Source organism: Schistocerca nitens, chromosome 2 (assembly GCF_023898315.1).
Source record: "Schistocerca nitens isolate TAMUIC-IGC-003100 chromosome 2, iqSchNite1.1, whole genome shotgun sequence".
In the NCBI taxonomy this organism is placed as follows: Eukaryota; Metazoa; Arthropoda; class Insecta; order Orthoptera; family Acrididae; genus Schistocerca; species Schistocerca nitens.
Window position 1 is genome coordinate 484514448 of NC_064615.1, and position 23992 is coordinate 484538439.

The 23992-nt window shown below is 43.3% G+C and overlaps 1 protein-coding gene across 1 annotated transcript in view; it reads right to left on the reverse strand.

Annotated features, from left to right (window-relative positions):
* The window catches only part of LOC126236422 (adenosine deaminase-like), a 105719-nt gene extending 82317 nt beyond the window's left edge, over nucleotides 1-23402 (reverse strand). The window contains exon 1 of the mRNA XM_049945725.1: nucleotides 23249-23402. Within this exon, the coding sequence (XP_049801682.1) occupies nucleotides 23249-23293 (45 nt within the window). The 5' untranslated portion in view covers nucleotides 23294-23402. The remainder of the gene's footprint in view (nucleotides 1-23248) is intronic.
* Nucleotides 23403-23992: the final 590 nt, after the last annotated feature.

Consider the following 23992-nt stretch of genomic DNA (forward strand, 5'->3'; position numbering starts at 1 on the left):
GGCAGATGTCTACTCTGACCACACAATCTATTGGTTATGAACTGTAGATTAAAACTGAAGAAACTGCAAAAAAGTGGGAATTTAAGAAGATGGGACCTGGATAAACTGACTAAACCAGAGGTTGTACAGAGTTTCAGGGAGAGCATAAGGGAACAATTGACAGGAATGGGGGAAAGAAATACAGTAGAAGAAGAATGGGTAGCTTTGAGGGATGAAGTAGTGAAGGCAGCAGAGGATCAAGTAGGTATAAAGATGAGGACTAGTAGAAATCCTTGGGTAACAGAAGAAATATTGAATTTAATTGGTGAAAGGAGAAAATATAAAAATGCAGTAAATGAAGCAGGCAAAAAGGAATACAAACTTCTCAAAAATGAGATCGACAGGAAGTGCAAAATGGCTAAGCAGGGATGGCTAGAGGACAAATGTGTGGAGGCTTATCTCACTAGGGGTAAGATAGATACTGCCTACAGGAAAATTAAAGAGACCTTTGGAGAAAAGAGAACCACTTGTATGAATATCAAGAGCTCAGATGGAAACCCACTTCTAAGCAAAAAAGGGAAAGCAGAAAACTGGATGGAGTATGTAGAGGGTCTATACAAGGGTGATGTACTTGAGGACAATATTATGGAAACGGAAGAGGATGTGGATGAAGATGAAATGGGAGATACGGTACTGCGTGAAGAGTTTGACAGAGCACTGAAAGATCTAAGTCAAAACAAGGCCCCAGGAGTAGACAACATTCTATTACAACTATTGACAGCCTTGGGAGAGCCAGTCCTGACAAAACTCTACCATCTGGTGAGTGAGATGTATGAGACAGGTGAAATACCCTCAGACTTCAAGAAGAATATAATAATTCCAATCCCAAAGAAAGCAGGTGTTGACAGATGTGAAAATTACCGAAGTATCAGTTTAATAAGTCACGGCTGCAAAATACTAACGCGAATTCTTTACAGACGAATGGAAAAACTAGTAGAAGCCGACCTCAGGGAAGATCAGTTTGGATTCCGTAGCAATAATGGAACACGTGAGGCAATACTGACCCTACAACTTATTTTAGATACTAGATTAAGGAAAGGCAAACTTACATTTCTAGCATTTGTAGACTTAGAGAAAGCTTTTGACAATGTTGACTGGAATACTCTCTTTCAAATTCTGAAGGTGGCAGGGGTAAAATACAGGGAGCGAAAGGCTATTTACAATTTGTACAGAAACCAGATGGCAGTTATATGAGTCGAGGGACATCAAAGGGAAGCAGTGGTTGGGAAGGGAGTGAGACAGGGTTGTAGCCTCTCCCCGGTATTATTCAATTTGTATATTGAGCAAGCAGTAAAGGAAACAAAAGAAAAATTCGGAGTACGTATTAAAATCCATGGAGAAGAAATAAAAACTTTGAGGTTTGCCGATGACATTGTAATTCTGTCAGAGACAGCAAGGGACTTGGAAGAGCAATTGAACAGAATGGATAGTGTCTTGAATGGAGGATATAAGATGAACATCAACAAAAGCAAAACATGGATAACAGAATGTAGTCAAATTAAGTTTGGTGATGCTGAGGGAATTAGATTAGGAAATGAGACACTTAAAGTAGTAAAGGAGTTTTGCTATTTGGGTTAGCAAAATAACTGATGATGGTCAAAGTACAGAGGATATAAAATGTAGACTGGCAATGGCAAGGAAAGCGTTTCTAAAGAAGAGAAATTTGTTAACATCGAGTATAGATTTAAGTGTCAGGAAGTCGTTTCTGAAAGTATTTGTATGGAGAGTAGCCATGTATGGAAGTGAAACATGGACGATAAATAGTTTGGACGAGAAGAGAATAGAAGCTTTCGAAATGTGGTGCTACAGAAGAATGATTAGATGGGTAGATCACATAACTAATGAGGAGGTATTGAATAGAATGGGGGAGAAGAGAAGTTTGTGGCACAACTTGACTAGAAGTAGGGATCGGTTGGTAGGACATATTCTGAGACATCAAGGGATCACCAATTTAGTATTGGAGGGCAGCGTGGAGAGTAAAAATCATAGAGGGAGACAAAGAGATGAATACACTAAGCAGATTCAGAAGGATGTAGGTTGCAGTAGGTACCGGGAGATGAAGAAGCTTGCACAGGATAGAGTAGCATGGAGAGCTGCATCAAACCAGTCTCAGGACTTAAGACCACAACAACAACAACATCAGAAAGATTTGCAGAGCCTAATAAATATTTTATTGTCATCATCTGTACAAGGAGATGCAACTTCCATATTTTCTGCTTCAGTTTCTTTAGATTCGACAACAGCATTTTGAACAATAATAGATGCATACTGTGAGCCCATATCGCTAGGCCTTATCATGTTGGCTACTTCAGTCTGCATAGAAGGGAAAATAAATTACAAAATAAAATAGAACTCTACTATTTATTCAGATAATGTTACACACTGGTACTATAATTTTCATCTATTTCATACCGAATCCAGTGCTAGCTGGCTGTGCCAGGTGTAAGAGCAAATAAATTCTCACAGGGGAGGACTGAATAGGTGAAAAGTAGTTTCCAAAACCACCTACACAGTGGCCTACAGCTGTCACCCTGGTGGCCCATTTTTACTGAAAAATTTCCAAAAAGTAATTAGTAGAGCCTTGAAAATATCATTAATTGCATAGATACTGCTGTAGTCCCACCATTCACAAGCAGTAACATTACAGCACAATTTGACTGCGCTGACAGCAGAAGAAGGCAAACGCCAGACTCAAACTTGGACGCAGTGACATACGTGTAGACACCTGCACTCATTCATTCCAAAATGACAATCTACTGCAGGAAAACTAACCAAAAATTAGATTCATTGAACAATGTCCTTTCAAAGAAAGCAGATATGCCCAGTCACTAAAAAAAAGTTCTCAACAAGAGAAGAAAGCACTTGAAGTTATGAGAACAAATGCCAGTCATTTTTAAAAAATCAGAAAGGAAACATTTCAAAAATTGATTTGTTTATTTACTTTCTTTTACCTGTGAAAATAAAAGTAACTCACTCTTTGAAATGTTCTAGTAGAGTGATGTCTGTGTCAACATGTACCCAAAAACATGTACTGTACATAAAACACTGAGATAACATCTGTTTGTATTTTACAGTTTACCCACAATCACCATTTTCATCATCTGATGTTGCTGTGTGCAGTGAGTACAATATACTAAATGGCAATTATGGATGAACCGTGTAAGACAAACAAGTGCACACACGGTGTTCTATGTACAAAATAGGTGCATACCCAGCATTCAATTTTCTATTAGTCCATATCCTTCCTCCCCCTCTCTCCATCCATTTCCTCCACCCCTTCTCTCTGTCCACCTCTTCCACCCCACCCACTCTTTTCCCATCTTCTCCTGTCCCTCTCTCTGTCCATTTGCTCATCCATCTCTGAGTGGCTGCATGGTTAGAGGAGCCACGTCACAGGTTGTGTGGCACCCTCCCGCCGGAGGTTCAAGTCCTCCCTCGGGCATGGGTGTGTGTGTGTTGTTCTTAGCATAAGTTACCTTAAGTTAGTTTAAGTAGTGTGTAAGTTTAGGTACCGATGATGTCAGCAGTTTGGTCCCTTAGGAATTCACAGACATTTAACATCTGGCTCATCCATCTCTCCTTTGTCCATATGTTCCTTCCCCCTGTGTCAATATCCTCCACCCTGCCTCTAATTCCAATATCTCCTCTCTGCTCTCTTTGTCCATCTCCTCCTCCTCCCTCCCCCTGTCCATCTCCTCTTCCTCCCTCCCCCTGTCCATCTCCTCACCCTCTCACTGTTCATCTCCTCCTCCTTCTTCTCTCAGTTCATCTCCTCCTCTTTCCTTTCTCTGTCCATCTCCTCCTCTCCCCTCTCTTTGTCCATTTCCTCTTCTCTTCTCTTTCTGTCTGTTTACTCCTCTCCCTTTCTCTGCCCATTTCCTCCTCCCTGTATTCTCTCCATCCTCTGCACCCTTCTCTCTACCCACCTCTTTCTCCCCTGCCTCTTTCCATTTCCTCCTCTTTCCTTTCACTGTCCAGCTCTTCCTCTCCCCATCTTCTGTTATTGCCCCTTCCCTCCCTCTCTGTTCATTTCCCCCTCCCCACTTCTGCCTGCCTATCTGTGTCCATCTCCCTCTTCCCCTCTCTGTCTGTCATAAGCTCCTCCCCCTTCTCTCTCCACGTCATCACCTCACCCCAATAAGAGACATGTTGTTATACTCCCACAGTATGGTTTTCCAGATTGTAACTAAAACGTGTACCAAATTTGGTCAAATCATTCCAAGGGTATAGGATGAGCTTTTCGCCTGTGGATTTGTCCATGAACGCTCATATCAAATATATATTTCACATGTACTTGTTCACACGTTACACCTGTATCTCTAGTGAATTTCACCTTGCAGTTTCACTTTCATCCAGCTCATTGTTTATGACGTATCTCCTGAGCTACATGGCGTATTGTGATATAGTTTTGCAGGTACATCCAGTGGTATATGTGGCTACTATATGCGAAATGTGTTGTGAATAGAGTTAGTAGTGAAGAAGTAATAAATTAAAACTTCATGCATGATGCAGAAGTTTTTCATCTATTTCAATGTATGTCCTCAACTGTGTGTCGCATAGTAATATATTTTTCTAGGTACATTTAATGGCTTATGAGCATACTGTCTATGACATATATTGCGAATAAAATTAATAGTAAAGAAGTAATAAATCAAAACGTCATGCATGATGCGACAGTTTTTCATGCATCACAGTATTCGACGTCATATCTCCTGAACTATGAGTTGTATAATGATATAATGTTGCTGGTAGGTTCAGTGTTGTATCTGAATATCGTCTGTACAATGTATCATGAATAAAGTTAGTAGTAAGGAAGTATTAAATTAAAATGGCATTCTTCATGTGGCAGTTTATCTGCATGGACAGCGAAAATGTATTAAGCAATAAACTTTTTTTTATCATTTTGTGGGAGCGAAAAAAAGTTTCATAAGGTTTGAAATTATGTGTAAAGTTTGTTGCAAGTCACTAAGTGCTATTATTCTCAGATACTGGATGAATCAATTGTAGGTATTTGCACGCCATGGGTTACACTGCTTCTTCACCCCAACCTCTTTGATAAATAGATGGTTCTCACTACCACAGCAATTTTTTTCCACAGCGATTCTTCCCAGACAGCGAGCGATATGTGTACCAAGTTTGGGTTCAAATCGTCCAGTGGTACAGGAGGAGATGTGGAACATACATTACATGCTCAGTCACATTAATATGACCATCTGACAAAAGCTGGAATAACCACCTTTTGCAGCACGTAACACTGTGAGGCATGCAGGAAAAGAGTCAGTACGGTTCTTGGAGATACCGACAGGGATGTGGAGCCTTGCCGACTCCAGGACACAGCTAGTAGCTGTGCTAGGTTTCTGAGCTGAGCATCCATGGCTTGAACAGCCTGATCGAGGTGGTCCCACAGATTCTGAAATGGGTTTAAATTTGGGGAATTCGTAAGCCAGGGGAATATGGTAAACTCAGTACGAGCAGAGATGGATGAGCAAATGGACAGAGAGAGCGACAGGAGAAGATGGACAAAGAGTGGGTGGGGTGGAAGAAGTGGACAGAGAGAAGGGGTGGAGGAAATGGATGGAGAGAGGGGGAGGAAGGATATAGGCTAATAGAAAATTGAAATAGATACACACCCAGGCAATACTGGGTATGCACCTAGCATATACATAGAACATGCATCTATACTGTGAGATGTATGAAATGTTGCATTGTCCTGGTGGTAGATTACATCCTGCCAAGAATAAACAAACTGCTTGTAGGGGTGGACATGGTCCCAAAGAACAGATGCGTAGTTATGTTGATCCACTGTGCCTTCCATAATGATGAGATCATCCAGGGAAGGCCACGAAAACATTCCCCAGACCACAACACTACCATCACCTGCCTAGACTCTTCTTTCAGACTTTTCACATGATTATCTGAAAAGGCCACCTGCCGCCACTCAGTGGATGTCCTGTTCCAGTATTGCTGTGTAAAGTCCAACCTACGTTGCCAATGAACAACAGTCATCATGAATGCTTGAAGCAGGAACCTGCTGCGGAAGGCCATATGCAGCAACATTCGCTGAACAGTCTTTGTTGGTAGTCCCTTGATTCGCCTGAATGGTCAGCTGCTCTACAGCTGCACATCTATTCGCCCATACACATCTCTGCAGCCGTCATTCACCCCTGTCATCTATGGCACGTTGTGCTCCACAGTTGCCTCAGCGCCAATTTTGAATAGTGCCATTTTGGTATCCGTGGTATACTTCAACCACGGCAGCACGCAAACAGTTTACAGACCTAGCCATTTTGGAAATTCTTCCATCTTTAGCCCGAAAAACAATGATCATATCCTTGTAGATGTCAGATAAATTGCTTCTTATTGACATTACGACATTGATTCACTGTTTCTGCGTCCCCCGATACTCTTTATATACCCTCCATTGCTAATGCTCCCACCTACAGTCTGTGAGAGGTTACTGCACATTGACGTGAAACATAGGCAAACAAATATATATGGCTGGACCATGTATATACATATGTCCATTTTTAAAATATGTATGGATTTATGAGAGCTACATTTTAGTATTATATCATTTTGATGTAACTGTTAGGGTTTAGCCAGCATATTGTAAAACAGTTTCCAGGAGGTCTTGACCTAAATGTTGTAAAATTGTTGAAACTGAAAAAATTTGCGATTCGCCCAAATAAGAACAAACTATGTGGACAAGAGAGGACAATGTTTTCTATGTTGCCTCTCATTGGCAGTATTCCTAACATTCTGTATGATTGGAAAATATGTAATATTTGGCGGTCTCTCTGCTGTGGACTCACAGCAGCATCGTTTTAGCTTTACTTTCGGCTGGGGAGCGAAGATGAACGGATTCTCAGTCTGGATGCGAAGCAAAGCAGTACTGTTGGTCAAGGCTGAGCTACAGCAATTTTCTTTAGGTGGACAGTGGCCGAGGAGATGAAGTCATGCTCTGGGCAGGCCATGGGCAGCGTGTGCAGCACAGATGCTTTTCCTGAAGTCGCAGTTTGTCTTTTCGCCTCAATTTGGTAAGTTCTGATAGCAAAGTGAGGCTGGAGGTTAGTAATGAGACAGGAATAGTCTCGTTTTCAGTTAAGGCATGGAAGGGATCTCGTTTCAAATCATGCTCTGGCTGCCGATGGCTCAACTATGATTCTGTTATTTGGGTTCCTGGGTGTACCTTCCTGGGTGTATCACCCGAACGACACAATCGTCATATCTGTCACGAAACTGTGTTCTTAATTTATTTGAATGTTCTAGTGATTTAGTTACGGGACCATTTTATTCTCCTCCTTGTGGACTTAACTTTTCAGTTTCTGGCAACTTTTTAACTACACAATTTTCATTTTACGATTTCTACTCATATCTAGGATGTGAGAGCGTTAACTATTAGGTCTGTTTATAATGTAATGTTGCTCCTGCGAAATATTTTATAATAAACGACTGTCTAAGTTACTGTTCTTTTACATTAGTATTTAGAGATGATCCCCTCGATCCACATTATCGACTAATAACTTCAACGAGAACAACGGGCGCCCATACAATAGTTTGTGGCTGGACAGCACCTGTGGTATGGAGTATTTTTGATATTTTGGAAGACAAATGTAAGTAGCCATAAAAATGTTCCTGTTACGATCCTGTTAAAAAAAAACTTGCGTAATATCGACCATAAATCGATTCCCTGAAAGAAAAACACTTTGCACTGTACTGGTTCCTTTCACCGAGAGCTAGAGGGGCTGAGGGGAGGGGAGCACCCTCCCTCCCCCGTCCACTTGCCCAAAGGTATGAGCGCCCTTGACAAGAACCACACCCGTGACTCACTCGTCAGGACCACCTCTTTCCGTTTCCAATGTGTGAAAATTATTAAATACATCTGAGTTGTAGAGGGACGATGAGCATATCAAACGTGTTCATTCGATTCAGATCTAAGGCACTGTTTACGTTTAGCTGTAGCCCAGTGGTGTCTTTCAAACTTTAGTTTCAAGCCTAGAGCCTTAGCAACTACATTATGGAGCTACTGGATAAAGTCATGTTTTCTAATGGTTTAGTGCCTCACAGGAAATTATTTTCGTCACATTTTCACAAACGAATGTCCACCAGGGTGGATGCTCGCACGGTGTGAAATCTGGCACCAAAACCTGCACCACTGCAGGATTGGTGTCAAAAGATCTGTCCCACTCTTAGTGTCTCAGTGGCAAGTAAATCTTTACTGTATTCGGAAGTAAATGAATTAAAACAATAAGATTTTATTATCATGTTGAACATCAGTAACTGGTACCTACATTTTATGTACGTTAAACATATAACCTATTTGGTTTTCTTAGCTGGTAGCGTATATAAATAAAACAAATAAGTTTACCACCTTCTTCTGTGTTTCTCGTTACCCTGTTGGCAAATTTCGCAATCACTAAATAAAATGATTCCGTATTTAACTCTCTTAATATTTTCTACTGTCGTTTAACAGTAATATTGTATCCTGTTACCAGTAGTCCGCAGTGATCGGCAAAGAAACGACACAGAAGAAACACAGCAAACGTGAAACTACAACACGTTATACAACAATGTTCAGCCAACAAGAACGCAAGTTTCACATCAGACGGCTCATATCAAAAGAACTGTAAGAAAGGTAAATACACTGTAGAACGAATGAACATTTGTAATAACAGACATACAGAAATAAATATGTTATCCATTAATTACTTCCTTATTGGTAATCAAGAGACTCCTAACCCAAGTGATTGGATTTGTGGTGCATTCACATGGTATAGGTGATACGATAGGGGAAAATCCCAACTGAAGTGCATTCTGTACTAACCGGTTTATATGAAGGCACAGAGTCCTCGCAGAGCCCCCTGGAGTGCAGAGCACAGGTGGAGGTGCTGTCACTGTGATGAATGACTGCCATCGCTTATGTGAGTTCGTAATACCTGAGGTGTTGTGGGAGGCTTCGCGGTCAGCTGATCACTGAGATGGAAGGTGGTGATTCGTTATCCACTGTTGTCAGCCACTGCCTGAGTGATGCCAGTCGTTAACATTCCATTGAGTTGGGCAGCAACGACGAAATTTGTGTGCAGTCGGTGGAGAGACCTTCCAGGGTCCACGCCCATGTGAAACATCTGATGGCCACCATTGTCAGTTTGCCGTTGACCTCAATTCGGAAGGTGTTGTCACTGTGGCTGATAACTCGGCATAGGCCCTTGTAGGGATGTGTGAATGCAGGTTGGACTGTGTCGTGAGACAGCATAATGAACCGCATTGTGGCCAGTGTCTTGTGTATGAAGGTAGACAGTGCTATGTGGGGCCAATTCGATGGGATAGCGGTGTACTGAATTGTTCTCCATACCACTTGTAGTATTTCCTGTAATGGTTGTGGGTCACCGGATGGAGTGGCCGTGCGGTTCTAGGCGCTACAGTCTGGAACCGAGCGACCGCTACGGTTGCAGGTTCGAATCCTGCCTCGGGCATGGATGTGTGTGATGTCCTTAGGTTTGTTAGGTTTAATTAGTTCTAAGTTCTAGGCGACTGATGATCTCAGAAGTTAAGTCGCATAGTGCTCAGAGCCATTTTGTTGTGGGTCATCATCTGTGGGTGGTATGTAAAGGTGTGCCAGTAGTTGCAATGTCTCTCCATAGAGCAATTCAGCAAGTGATGCCTGTAGATCCTCTCTCTTGGCAGTGTGCACTCCTAGCAAGACCAAAGGGAGCGCCTCTGCTCATTCACAGCCACGACACATCAGCACTGCTTTCGTTCTTCTGTGCCACCTCCCGACAAGACCTTTACTCTGCAGGTGGTATGCTGTCATACGCCAGTGGTTGATGCCACACATGATGCATAATGCTTCAAACAATGGGGCCTCAAAACTGTTGTCCTTGGTCCGTTATAAACATGAGTGAGCAGCTGAACGAGGCAACCTATGTATGCACAAACGCTATAGCTGTGGCTTCCACCATCATGTCAGTTGTCAGTGTCACCTCAACCCATTGTGTGAGATGATCAGTCATCGAGAGCATATATTTTTGTCCAACAATTCTGGTAAAGGGCTGACAGTGTCCACATTAATGTGACAAAATTGTCCACACAGAATTGTGAAGTAACCTAGTGGTGGTTGCAAGTGATGGCTGACTCTGCTTTGTTGACAGGCAGTGCACGCGAGTGTCCACACTTTGCAGTATTTCTTAACATTTGGCAGTCAGGGACAAGCTTCATTGTGGTCTGTATTCCTGGATGGGAGAGATTGTGCGACGACTGAAAAATGGCTTCACAAAAGGCACTTGGACCAGTGGCTGTCGTTTTCCAAGTGAAGTATCACAGAGTAGAACTGCTTCTATCTCTGATAATTGACATTGTTCAATCTCCAGACTGGTCGCTGCGTCAGAAGTGAGCGCCATAATCAATAGATCTGACATCTGTCCGCGGGACATTTGGAGATGTCCGCAGCTCGTGGTCTCGCGGTAGCGTTCTCGCTTCCCGAGCACGGGGTCCCGGGTTCGATTCCCGGCGGGGTCAGGGATTTTCTCTGCCTCGTTATGACTGGGTGTTGTGTGTTGTCCTTAGGTTAGTTAGGTTTAAGTATTTCTAAGTTCTAGGGGACTGATGACCATAGCTGTTAAGTTCCATAGTGCTCAGAGCCATTTGAACCATTTTTTGACATTTGGAGATAGTCCAGTTGAAGTTATATGGTACTGACCCATTAAAGGCAGTGCACCACAATGTTATCAACTCCTCCTAAATAGCAGACATCCATAGTAAACTGAGAAATATAGTCCAAGTATCTCAATTGTCTAGGAATAACTCGTGTCAACAGATGTTAAATTGTGTCTGTGACCAGCTTATGGTCTGTATAAATCACAACTGCTCGCCCATCGATATCTTCATTGAAATAGTGGACAGCTTTGTAGATTGCTACAAGTTCTTGGTCAAATGCAAAATATTGCGTTTGGGATTTTGAGAGCTTTTTGGAGAAAAACCACAGCAGTTGCACTTGCTTGTCTGTGATTTGTTGGAGTACCACCCATACTTCTATCTTGCTGGCGTCGGTAGTGGTTGTAAGAGGCGCAACTGGCACAAGGTGGGCTAAAGCCACTGCCTGAAACCAAACTGTCGACTGAACGTGGGAAAGCCACTTGTACGTCTTCGATCCACGTGAGCTGGCAATGTCCGTGGGTTTTTGGTTCTTTTAATGCATCAGTGAGGGGAGCCTGACTGTCCAATAAAAATTCAAGATGCTGAGATACCGCTGTAGGTTATGGAATGTTTGTGGTCGTGGAAGATTTCGAACGAGCGCCAACTGGTCGTCCTGAAACAGCGACAGTGTATCCCTGAAATGCGACTTGTTTTTGGCGAAGCCGTATTTTGTCCCTGTTGATTTCGAACCACACTCTGTCTAAGGCACCAAGAACTTGTCTGAGGTGTCTGTCACGCTCTTCAGCGTCTTTGGCTAACACTAATGTATCGTCTTTGGATAACACTAATGTATCGTCTAGCAATTGGGGACATTAAAAAGTACACTGTCAATGAAACTAGGCCATGTCTGGGCCGCATTTTTGAGTCTGTATGGTATGACAAAGAACTCGAACAAACCAAAAGGCGTGACGGTGGCAGTTTTTTGAATATTATCCGGATGCATTGGAATCTGGTAGTAAGCTTTCTTGCAGTCACTGACAGAAAACACAGTACCCTGCTAGTTTGCGGGTAAAGTCTTGAATGTTTGGCACTGGTTAGAAATCATGTACAATTCGAGCATTCAATGTATGGTAATTACTGCACACACAGACTGATCCATCTTTCTTCGGGACCACTTTTATTTGTGAGGCCCACGGACTGTCAGATTGCTGAAGTACACCACATGACATCATTTGACTGGCTTTTACAGTGTTGAGTATTTGAGGATCTAGTCTACGTGCTTTGTGGGTCCCAGTGTATTGATGATCCTATGGAGCATCCCATTCTATATTGTTCATGGATACACAGTTGGGGAGACACTGGCATCGGCTGGGGAAGCAGGTGAGGCAAAGCACAAAGTACGCACTTGCGTCAACTTATCCGCCCAGATTGGCTGTGGGCGTGGGTCTGGTGCAGCCAACAAGGTGGCTGTGGGTCCCATAGATCGGCATGTGTGTTGGTATTTTAATGTATCGATTGTAGTGCGGGCCGTGTTGTGCTTCTGTGTAAGTGACTCAAGTCGTAGGTACAGTGAGTAGTTTTCTTCACGCACATCCAGGACCTGCAAGTCGTTTGTAATCAGGTTGTCATTCTAGCCAAGTCTTTCTGCAGTACCGCAGAAGGAACATCCAGCTTCTCGTAGCCCTATTACACAATCTCGTTCAAACTCAATGACGTATCGATAATGGCGTCTTTATAGGTGTAAAGGCATTTTCGACCACCATCCGCTCACAACGTGGAATCTCAAAGGTATCTAACGCTCACAACCTTTACTGCACAGAAACCTGATTTGCATCCTTATAGTGGCGCTACCAGCACCACTCTTATGCGGCTAGCGGGAAATGAATGGACCTCATCTTTCAGGTGTAGGAACACGCCTACCAACTTTCGTTTACGTCGCATAACCCCTTCTTGGTGTTGCAAATCTTTTTCCGTCAGTGTAGTCCTACTGGGTTTAACCATTTCCGTAACAGACATTTTGGGACAGCTTGTTTGTGTTCCTTTTTCAGAATGAATGTCAGAGACATTCAGTGGATCACTCCTATTTCTAGAAGCTCAATTGATCAATTAGGGAATTAGTGATCAAATAAAACACAAAATTGTGTGCTCGAGGAATCGTGATACCGCTGTAGAAGAGCGGGTGCTTACTCTCGTGTAAGTATATGTACTGTCGTCGCGACTAGGATGATTAAGCCACGGTCGCCACTATCTGAAACACAAGACGGTCTGCAGTTGCACCAAGAAGCTAGGGCAATGAAGGATACGCATTGTAGACCAGTCTCCAGCTCTGGAGTCCCAGGTTCGCCAAACATGAACTCGGGGATTCGTTACCGAGCTTCTTGACGCGCTATCCAGCTGGAAATACCCACAAGCCATGTGCAGCTTATCAACGGCCTCGCACATGGCTATCATTACCCGCAACATTCGTCTGTCGACATGTATGTAAGCTGTTTTGTCAAATCACAGACATGATAAGCGAAGAATGATTGCACGGAGATAACACCCGTTTAAGTGTGTACTGTTATTAACACACAGATTACTGACAAACACCTTTGCAATCTACCGTTAGATAATATCACTGACGTACTGTAGATAATGACCACAAAAATAAACGGATGTTAAATAAGTAGTTATTTGTTTTTCATTACTCATATATAGATAACTGTAGGAAGTCAAATCTGTCTCTTTGCAGACAAATATTCGCATGGCAACTTTGCTCACAATCCACATCATGTCAAGCAGTTTTAATCTTAATATGTTTTCACTGTTAACCTGTTTAAGTTGTCACTACTTCCTTCTGAAGAAGTCGTTTTTATAACCGTTGGAACTATGGTCAATGAGTTTAAATAAATCTTACAGTATGCAACTGATTGGCTATTTATTATTTCTTCAAGAAGATTTCATTCTACAGTTCGTGCTCCAGCCGTGTTCAAAATTTTAAAATTCTGAGACACATTCTTTGAAATATAATTAAGTCTGTGGCACCAGGAAGGGCATCCGGCCACTCCGGAAACTAAAAGGGAAAATCCGTTGATACCCATGGCGACCCTGCTCCGATACCAAACAAAGGCACGAGAAAAAGAAGCAGAAACACGTTTAAGTCTCGTTCGTAGGACCTGAAAGAAAGTTTTTTTCTTTATCAACTACGAGGGCGTGCTGAAAAGCAAAGCCTAAGATTTTTTTTATGTAGAAACTCTTAAAGGTTTTTAAGTGAAATAAATGTTACTAACATTCTGCATCTTCGTTCTTCATGTCTACATATTCATTTCTCAGCATAGTAACCCTTTCGACGAATATATTTCTCCCAACAAGAGACCAGTTTGTTGATTGTTTCACTGTAGAATGTTTGACTGTGTTGACGAAGCGACAACTTCACCTCTGCTTGCACCACGTCATCACTATAAAAGTGAGGTCCTTCAAGGTGTTCTTTAAGTTGTGGAAACACATGAAAATCGGATGGCGGCAAGTCGGGACTGTATGGAAAATAATCGATGACAGTGAAACCAAGGCGCCGGATTGCTGCAGATGGCCCAGCACTCGTGTGTGGTCTGGCATTGTCGTGCTGAAAGAGAGGTTGCCCCATGTGAGGACGAACTTTCCAAATTTAAAAATTGATTACAGCAAGCTGTTTCTCACGCACCAACATAGTTACATAACACACCGCCATGTTACATCCTATGATTCGGAGCCCTCTAGCGGCAGAGGGCTGCTAATATAGAGACATGAAGAATAAAAATGTAGAATGTTAATGACGTTTGTTTTATTTTAAAAATCTTTAAAAGTTCTCACATAAAAATTCGGAGGCGTTATTTTTCAGCCCATCCTATTATCATGCAAGTCAACATGAAAAAGGGTCATTCTTGGAAACATACCCAATGAAAATCAAAATAATGGGCATGATGTACATTCTTCAGCCAAAACCCTATGATCACCTAAATAAGAGCATGTCAGACCACGTTAGGAACGCAATACAGCAGTGGTTCTGCGTGGCATCTACAAGTCCTTGGCAGGTATCCGAAGCTATGCAACTCCAGATGTCTACACACAGGTCGCGCAATTTCTGTAAAATGCGGGCCAGTGCTTTGTGGGCGAGAAGCTCCCGTCCTGTGATGTCCCTGATGTGTTCCATCGGGTTCAGATCAGGCGAATTTGGCGAACAGACCATCAACGCGAGTTCGCTATTACTCTCCTGAAGCCACTGTAGCACGATTCTCGCCTTGTGACATGGACAGTTATCTTATTAAAAGATGTCATTAGCATAGGGGAAGACATCAAACATGAATGGACACAGGTGGTGCGCAACAGCTGTCATGGGGCCTTAGATTAATGCCACAAGTTCCATGGAATACTAGGCGTATGTTCCCCTACAGTATAGTACTGCACCCACTAGTCTGTGTACCTGGTACGTTGTGTGTTTTGAACAGCCGTTTGCACTGATAATGGTGTATCTGGACACGACCATCGACCTGGTATACCAAGAAATGTAATCCATCCGACCAGGCTACACGTTTCCATTGATCCACGGCCCAATCTCGATGATCGCATACCGACTGCAGTCGCAACTGACGACGTGTTGTGTCGACGTGAGGACATATAGGTGTCATCTATTGTGGACCCACATGTTCAACAATGTGACTGAATGGTGTGCCCTAAAACACTTGTGCCAACAACATCATTGTACTCTGTTGTCAGATCTACCACAGTTCACAGCCTATCCTGTGTTATAAAGTGGGAAACCTCTGAGCTCTACATTCTGTGATGTGGGTCGACGTCCAACACCTTGCTGCCTACTCATGGTTTCACCATCCTTCAACCATTTTCCATAGACACTCACGACAGTAGCATGCGAACAGCTGACCAGCTTCACTCTTTCCAAGATGGTCGTTCCCAGGCGTCTAGACTTAGCAGTCTGTCCTTTGTCAAAGTCCCTTATGTCAGTAGATTTCCCCATTTGCGGCCCTTATTGTTGGTAGAATGATTCCTCATCGGTCTCTGCTCTGAAATGTGAGGATAAAGGAGCGACTAAGATGAAGACAGTGAAAGATCCTAGAGAGTAAATCATCAGTGGGAGAGGATGGACAAGGCATAGAGCGCACAGAAAATGAAGTAGTTTAAATTTATGTTCTTCCCCTTCTTTCAACTCCAATAAAAACCAATTAATTCACCTGATAGCTGTCAGTTAAGCTATCGATTAGTCGGCTACTTTTATTTGACCACTTTCTCTTCTATTACACTGCAACTATTTAAATCTCACGATATCACTGATGTAGCCCACACCAGCATTAATAGTTTTCACTCATCATATTTATCATCGGTAATGTTTTCACATTTTCTGACTCACCTGACATTCGTCTTAACAAAGATGGCATTCGTAATTCAAAAAGCGTGTCTCCAGGCAATCCCAGTTGAAACAGAAGTTCAAAATGGTTCAAATGACTCTGAGCACTATGGGACTCAACTGCTGTGGTCATAAGTCCCCTAGAACTTAGAACTACTTAAACCTAACTAACCTAAGGACAGCACACAACACCCAGCCATCACGAGGCAGAGAAAATCCCTGACCCCGCCGGGAATCGAACCCGGGAACCCGGGCGTGGGAAGCGAGAACGCTACCGCACGACCACGAGATGCGGGCTGAAACAGAAGTGTATCAGTGTCATTCTACAATATTAATCTTCCTTAGCACGACATTTGAAAGTGAGTTTGCGGTAGAGAGTACAACTCCAATTGACCTCCTAATCTATAGGATGCAACAAAACCGATTGGCTGAAATTCGTATTCCGAATATCCCCATGATGTGCTGCATAGGATTGACCTCCGGAAACCTCCACGGCATTCTGAGAAGGATTCCACTGCGGAAGTTAGTTGAGGACGAACATTCTCGTTCATGAAAGGAACTGACTACTAAATGTCACGAGAGGCACGCCGGTATAAATGCGGCGGGAAGTATTGCGTTGTGAGGGAAAAGCAGTAACTAAGTGACTTTGAACGTGGACAAGTCATTGGATGTCACCTGACTTCAACCCTTCTAAAGCTGTCCAAGTCGACTCTTGACGATTGTGGGGCTGAAACTTGAAGGAAGGGCCACAACTAAATCAAGACCAGGAAGACCTGATGTACTGACGGACAGAGATTGTCCATCATTGCGAACAGTGGTTGTCAAAAATCGCATGAGATCGGCAGGATGAATCACTCGTGAGGTCCGAAGTGCTATCAGCAGTCTAGCTAGCACTATGACTGCGAGTAGGGAATTAAAAGGAATGGGGTACAATGATCGATCAGCTCTCCACAGGCCACGCATTTGGGTAGCCAATGGTAGGTAACATTTGAGGTGGTATAAAAAGCGTCGCCATTGGACAGTGGATGACTGGAAACGACTGATTTGGTGTAATTAATCAGGCTACCTCCTGTGGCAATCAAACAGAAGGGTTTGCGTTTGGCGAATGCCTGGAGAACTTTACCAGCCATCATGTGTAGTACCAACAGTGAAGCGGAGAGTAAGTGGTGTTACGGTATGAGGGAGTTTTTCATGGTTACAGTGTGGCTACCTTTTTGCAAGTAAGAAAGTGCAACGTTCAGAAGGATATGAAAACACTATCAGCAATGTGTACTGTATACAGCAAAGTAACAGTTCAGAGGTGATGATTGTTTGAATCAGCATGACAATGCACCCTGTCATAAAGCATCATCTGTGAGGCAATGGTTTATGAACAACAACACTCCTGAAATGGAACTTGTGTGCCCAGAGTCCCGACTTGAATCCAGTGTAACACCCTCGTAACGACTTAGACCATCTACTTCAGCCCAGAACACAGCGTCTGAGAGCACTGTCATTTCTAGTTTCGGCTCTTGAGGAAGAATGAGCTTCCATTCCCCCACAGACATTCAGACAACTAACTGGGTTCAAACAAACATGAAGGCAAAGGATGGGTGCGCCCCATATTAATGTTGACTAATAGTTGTTCGAATACATTTGATCAGGCAGTGTTTCTCATATCTGTATCTCTGCCCATCTCTGAATATTTGAGGGTCTGTACACCCATCCAGCATGATGCCTCCCCACGTCTATATGTACATCTGCATGTGTGTGTACAGCGGTTAGCACACTGGACTTGCATTCGGGAGGACGACGGTACAGACCCGCGTCCGGCCATCCGGATTTAGGTTTTCCGTGATTTTCCTAAATCACTCCAGGTAAATGCCGGGATGGTTTCCTTGAAAAGGGCACAGCCGAGTTCCTCCCCCATCCTTGACACAATCCGAGCTTGTGCTCCATCTCTAATGACCTCGATGTCGATGGGACGTTAAACCCAATCTTCCTTTTTCCTTCAAATGGTTCAAATGGCTCTGAGCACTATGGGACTTAACATCTGTGATCATCAATCGCCTAGAACTTAGAACTACTTAAACCTAACTAACCTAAGGACATCACACACATCCATGCCCGAGGCAGGATTCGAACCTGCGACCGTAGCGGTCACGCGGTCCCAGACTGAAGCGCCTAGAACCGCACGGCCACACCGGCCGGCTCTTTTTCCTTCCTTATCCGCATGCATACTCCGCAACCACAGTAAAGTATATGGTGAGAGTGTACTTTGCATCAATATTAGCAGTTTTCTTTTTCTGTCCTACGCCATTCGCGTAATGGGCAATGGAAAAATGAACAAATGATTGACCGTCTAGGTGTCCTGTACGGATCTAAATCTCTCTTGTCTTATTCTCATGACCCCTATGCGAGAAATAAGACGGTGACGGCAGAATGATCGCAGAATTCCATCGCATTAAGGTGCTCTAAATTTTCCCAGCAGTGTTGCACAAGTACTATGTCGTATTTCTTCCAATGATTCACATTTAAGTTCTTCGAGCTTCTCTGTTACACCACACTTCCATATTGGCTACACCAACCTGTTGAGATCCAAATAGTACATCCCTGAATTGCTCTACCTCAGTTGTCATGGCTTCTTGAGAAAGACTCTAAATGCTGGAACCACGTTGTACAACTGCTCGCACTGACATCTTGTGTGTGAGATTTCCTTCATGAGTGCACTGCACGTTTTTAGCATGTTCTTGCCATTGTGCCAGCTACAGCCTTCCCTCTAAACAAATATGAAATACTAGACAACCTGCAAGCAGAAGCGGACTAAGGCGGTAGAGCGCGCAATCGTTCATTCGCCCTGATCCAGTCTCATTGTTGCCGACTCCGCAGTAAAAATGTCAATGAACGCACACCGCCGGATATCTGGCGTACGGACCAACCACTCTGAGCCTCTGATGTATTCGTAGAGTTCGTCGAGAAGCTGTGTCCTCCGGGACAATTGTAGATAAGCTTGCAGTCATCGTTGGGGTCGTCTTGCAGTTAAGGCCAGATGTTGTGAGATACTTAACTTTTTCTCGACGTTTACTGGCCTACGGACATCTACTGTGTCTTACAACCATCGCCAAAGCCTTGGTGGCACATCCAACAGACTGCCGTCTGTCTCTGACAAGCTTCGAAGTGTTGGAGGCTAAAATGGCTCTGAGCACTATGGGACTCAACTGCTGTGGTCATTAGTCCCCTAGAACTTAGAACTACTTAAACCTAACTAACCTAAGGATATCACACACATCCATGCCCGAGGCAGAATTCGAACCTGCGACCGTAGCAGTCGCACGGTTCCGGACTGCGCGCCTAGAACCGCGAGACCACCGCGGCCGGCGAAGTGTTGGAGGATTCTCTTGTGCAAGTACAGGGCCCAGAACACGTTTTTACTTTTTGAATTGTTAAGCTAAAAACTTCAATTTGCTCACAACAAAAGTGAAAATACTAATGAGAAATTATGGGTGCAAAGAATTGCTTTTCATTATCTTTGAATCATGTATCTATTCAAAGTTTGGAACCAACTACTCCGACGAAGGCTGCAAGGAAATCTTATGGACATTCACAATGACTACTAACCTCCTCTGTTGCCAGCTTTCACTTTTCCAAGTAATTCGAACTTTTGAACACTAGTGAATATTGGAATGGTGCTCGAATGGCCATGAATCCGTGAACATCTAGTGTGTATAAAGAAGAGCAGTCCAGATGAACGAAGATTTGTTTGATTCACGTGAAAGCCACATATAGACATAAAAATACTACCATAGATTACCCACAAAATTCCAACTGTGTGTTCGTACGGCTGTGTACGAGGCAGTCTTCCCTTGCTCCATTTTTGATCTGAAAGATCTGTTTCTCACATATAGCCCCTGCCACCTAGCTTACGGTCATTTTAGAGGGTATGTATGCAGATTTAGGTGTAAAATGTTAGATAGAGACCGGCAAAAGTCTGTTCGCTTTTGGCTCTGCTCATCGTCTCACTGAAACGTGTACTTCTGTGTTCTTTTTTCGTTGAGCTGGCTTTTGCATCTTCGCCATATACCTTTCTGAAGTTTCAGTCACTTGTTAATATGGTTACTCATATTACTACACTACTGGCCATTAAAATTGCTACAAAAGAAGAAATGCAGATGATAAATGGGTATTCATTGGACAAATATATTATACTAGAACTTACATGTGATTACATTTTCACGCAATTTGGGTGCATAGATCCTGAGAAATCAGTACCCAGAACAACCACCTCTGGCCGTAATAACGGTCTTGATACGCCTGGGCATTGGGTCAAACAGAGCTTGGATGGCGTGTACAGGTACAGCAGACCATGCAACTTCAACACGATACCACAGTTCATCAAGAGTAGTGACTGGCGTATTGTGACGAGCCAGTTGCTCGGCCACCATTGACCAGGCGTTTTGAATTGGTGAGAGATCTGGAGAATGTGCTGGTCAGGGCAGCAGTCGAACATTTTCTGAATCCAGAAAGGCCCGTACAGGACCTGCAACATGCGGTCGTACATTATCCTGCTGAACTGTAGGGTTTCGCAGGGATCGAATGAAGTGTAGAGCCACGGGTCGTAACACATCTGAAATGTAACGTCCACTGTTCAAAGTGCCGTCAATGCGAACAAGAGGTGGCCGAGACGTGTAACCAATGGCACCCCATACCATCACGTCGGGTGATACGCTAGTATGGCGATGACGAATACACGCTTCCAATGTGCGTTCACCGCGATGTCGCCAAACACGGATGCGACCATCATGATGCTGTAAACAGAAACTGGATTCATCCGAAAAAATGACGTTTTGCCATCCCTGCACCCAGGTTCGTCGCTGAGTACACCATCGCAGGCGCTCCTGTCTGTGATGCAGCGTCAAGGGTAACCGCAGCCATGGTCTCCGAGCTGATAGTCCATGCTGCTGAAAACGTTCTCGAACTGTTCGTGCATATGGTTGTTGTCTTGCAAACATCCCCATCTGTTGACTCAGGGGTTGAGACGTGGCTGCAAGATCCGTTACAGCTATGTGGATAAGATGCCTCTCATCTCGACTGCTAGTGATGCGAGGCCGTTGGGATCCAGCACGGCATTCCTGAACCCACCGATTCCATATTCTTCTAACAGTCATTGGATCTCGACCAACGCGAGCAGCAATGTCGCGATACGATAAATCGCAATCGCAATAGGCTACAATCCGACCTTTTTCAAAGTTGGAAACGTGATGGTACGCATTTCTCCTCCTCACACGAGGCATCACAACAACGTTTCACCAAGCAACGCCGGTCAACTGCTGTTTGTGTCTGAGAAATCGGTTGGAAACTTTCCTCACGTCAGCACGTTGTAGGCGTCGCCCCCGGCGCCAACTTTGTGTGAATGCTCTGAAAAGCTAATCATTTGCATATCACAGCATCTTCTTCCTGTCGGTTAAATTTCGCGTCTGTAGCACGTCATCTTCGTGGTGTAGCAATTTTAATGGCCAGTAGTGTATTAATGTCTTATTTCGCGTTACATATTCATGTTTCATTATATCGACTGCGAACAGACAGTAACGACACATTCCAATACTGAAATTAGTGTTCAATTAACGTCGGTAGGCCTACATTCAGTGTTTTCCTAAGATTTCTCTCTCTGTCCGTATAAGACTACCGACCATCAAATCAATAGCCTTCCTTTATCTCAACTCTCGTAACATGTAGTTTTCCACCTACCCTCCTTTTTTCTGACAGATAACAAGAAGCTCCGAACACTAACTTATCTAGCGCCGTTTTTCCGTATTTTGAAACAACTTCTGTAGTAACCATATCATGTGACTGCAATGTTTTTGTTTAATCGGTATCACATATTCGAAAAAATAATTGAGCTGGTTTCCTCACAGCTGTTTCAGTTACTCCAAATAATGTTCCACAGGCCCACTTGTTTTGTGGCTACGCTTTGAAATTATTTTTGATTACATCAGTACCAAGGAAACTTAAATTGCGAACACCGATAGTAGTATACTCATCAAACATTTATCTGCGAAGGGCGACCTCTGATGTTTGCGGACACCCTTCAGTTGTTCTGCTGGAGTGGTAGGAATATCTGTAACTTGTAAGGGATTATCACACACGTGCTGACTAGCCTCTCGACTGTTGCGGAAGATATCCGTTGCTGATAGAGTGGCAAATTTTCCATGGCATTATTTACAGCGTGAAGAACATACACGTGACTGTAGTATAGACATGATCTCCAGTCTTCTGTTCGGTTTCATTATAGGTCAGAACCTCTCGGCACTATTTGTGGCCGGCAGTAACTACATAGTTGATTCATCGATTTACGCTTTCCGAAAAATATGTTTGATGTCGTCATATTTTAAACATTTTGTGGCTGTGAGCTCAGCAACCGTGTATACAATTATATAAAATGTAATAGTCAGCCAAACGGCTGCACACAATTTGTTTTAAACGCGTTAACCAGGTTTCAATAGTTCTAAGACTATGTTCATCAGAATGGTAAAAGTTACGTGAAATCACATAACAAGTTTATTGTTGACTCATGGAACACAAACATGTCATTTGACGAGGGCACTGTTGCTGAAATTTTAAAGTTGTTACGTGATTTCATGTAACTTTTACCACTCTGATGAAGACAGTCTTAGAACTGTCGAAACCTGGTTAATGTGTTTTTTTAATTGTGTGCAACCTGTTTGCTGACTATTGCATTTTATATAATTTGATGTCGTTGTTAGAGAAAAAAAGCTTCAGGCTCTGAGACAGCTCAGTACACCTTACATACTAGATACAAGGCACAAGATTCCCACAAAAGAGAACAGATTCGATTGCTTAACTGCTTAAATACGCTAGACCATCTGGCAATCACTCTTAGTACATTTAATTTGCTATGTTGAACGACGAACAGTCTCCTTATTCGAAGTTAATTGTGTCAGGTACCTATAATGTTTATTTAATTTTGTTCCTTTTTTTTCAGTAGACTGTGTCTTCATCTTTAGAAAAATATTAGTTGTCACATTTACTGTCCGATTGAGTCCGTCACAGCTTGTGGATAAATGAAATAGTGTTTTGTGTTATAAACAACAATACTTTTTATCCGGATTGTTTAGAAATGACAATGTAGATAGACTTTGCGAATTAAAGGTTCGAAGGAAATTAAGTACGGTACTACACCAAGAATTTGAGAAAGCCACTTACCCTGGTTTTGGGCAGGTTTTTGAGAGCATTCTGAGATGGATTCATTTCCGTAAGCGAAAACGTGCACGATGGAGGAGGTGCGAAAGCGCTGATATGCAGACGCCGACTGTGAGCAGATTGTATCGTGGGCCGGCCGCTCTCGTAGCGCGCTTTTAAACGTCACCGCTCCTCTAGATAATGCTGCCACCAATTGCTGGCAGGTAACCAGGGCCGTTTTATGGGCGCATGCTACACAAATGCCGCTTGGGGCGCCAAACTGAGAGGGGCGACAGAAGGACGCGTGAGCCCGTACAGCAGTGGTGGCCAAGCTTCTTCTTCAAGAGCCAGTACCGAGACTAGGACAGAAGGTAGAGCCGCATGTGTACCGATTTTATTCTAGGGTTCCCTATAATTTACACGATGGGCTTATGTCTGAATTTTCATAACCAACCGAAGAGTGGGAAGTGTACGGATAGAATACGGTTAAAATTAAGCACGTCATAGATTGTTACTGTCTCTGTGAGTGTTTTTGTTTATGACTGATTAGGAACATTACACCCTTAAGAATCTCTTAACGTTAGTTGTCCTTCCTTGATTCAGATGTTGGTTGCTAGATGCGTATTATTGTAAAATATGGCTGAGCGTCGAGGGCCACATAAATTACTTTCGTCCTGCAACACTGGTCTACAGGGGTATCGTAACTAGTAGCGAAGATTGACACCGGTGGAACTACATACGATAAAAGAATCAAAAAATTTCCAGCAA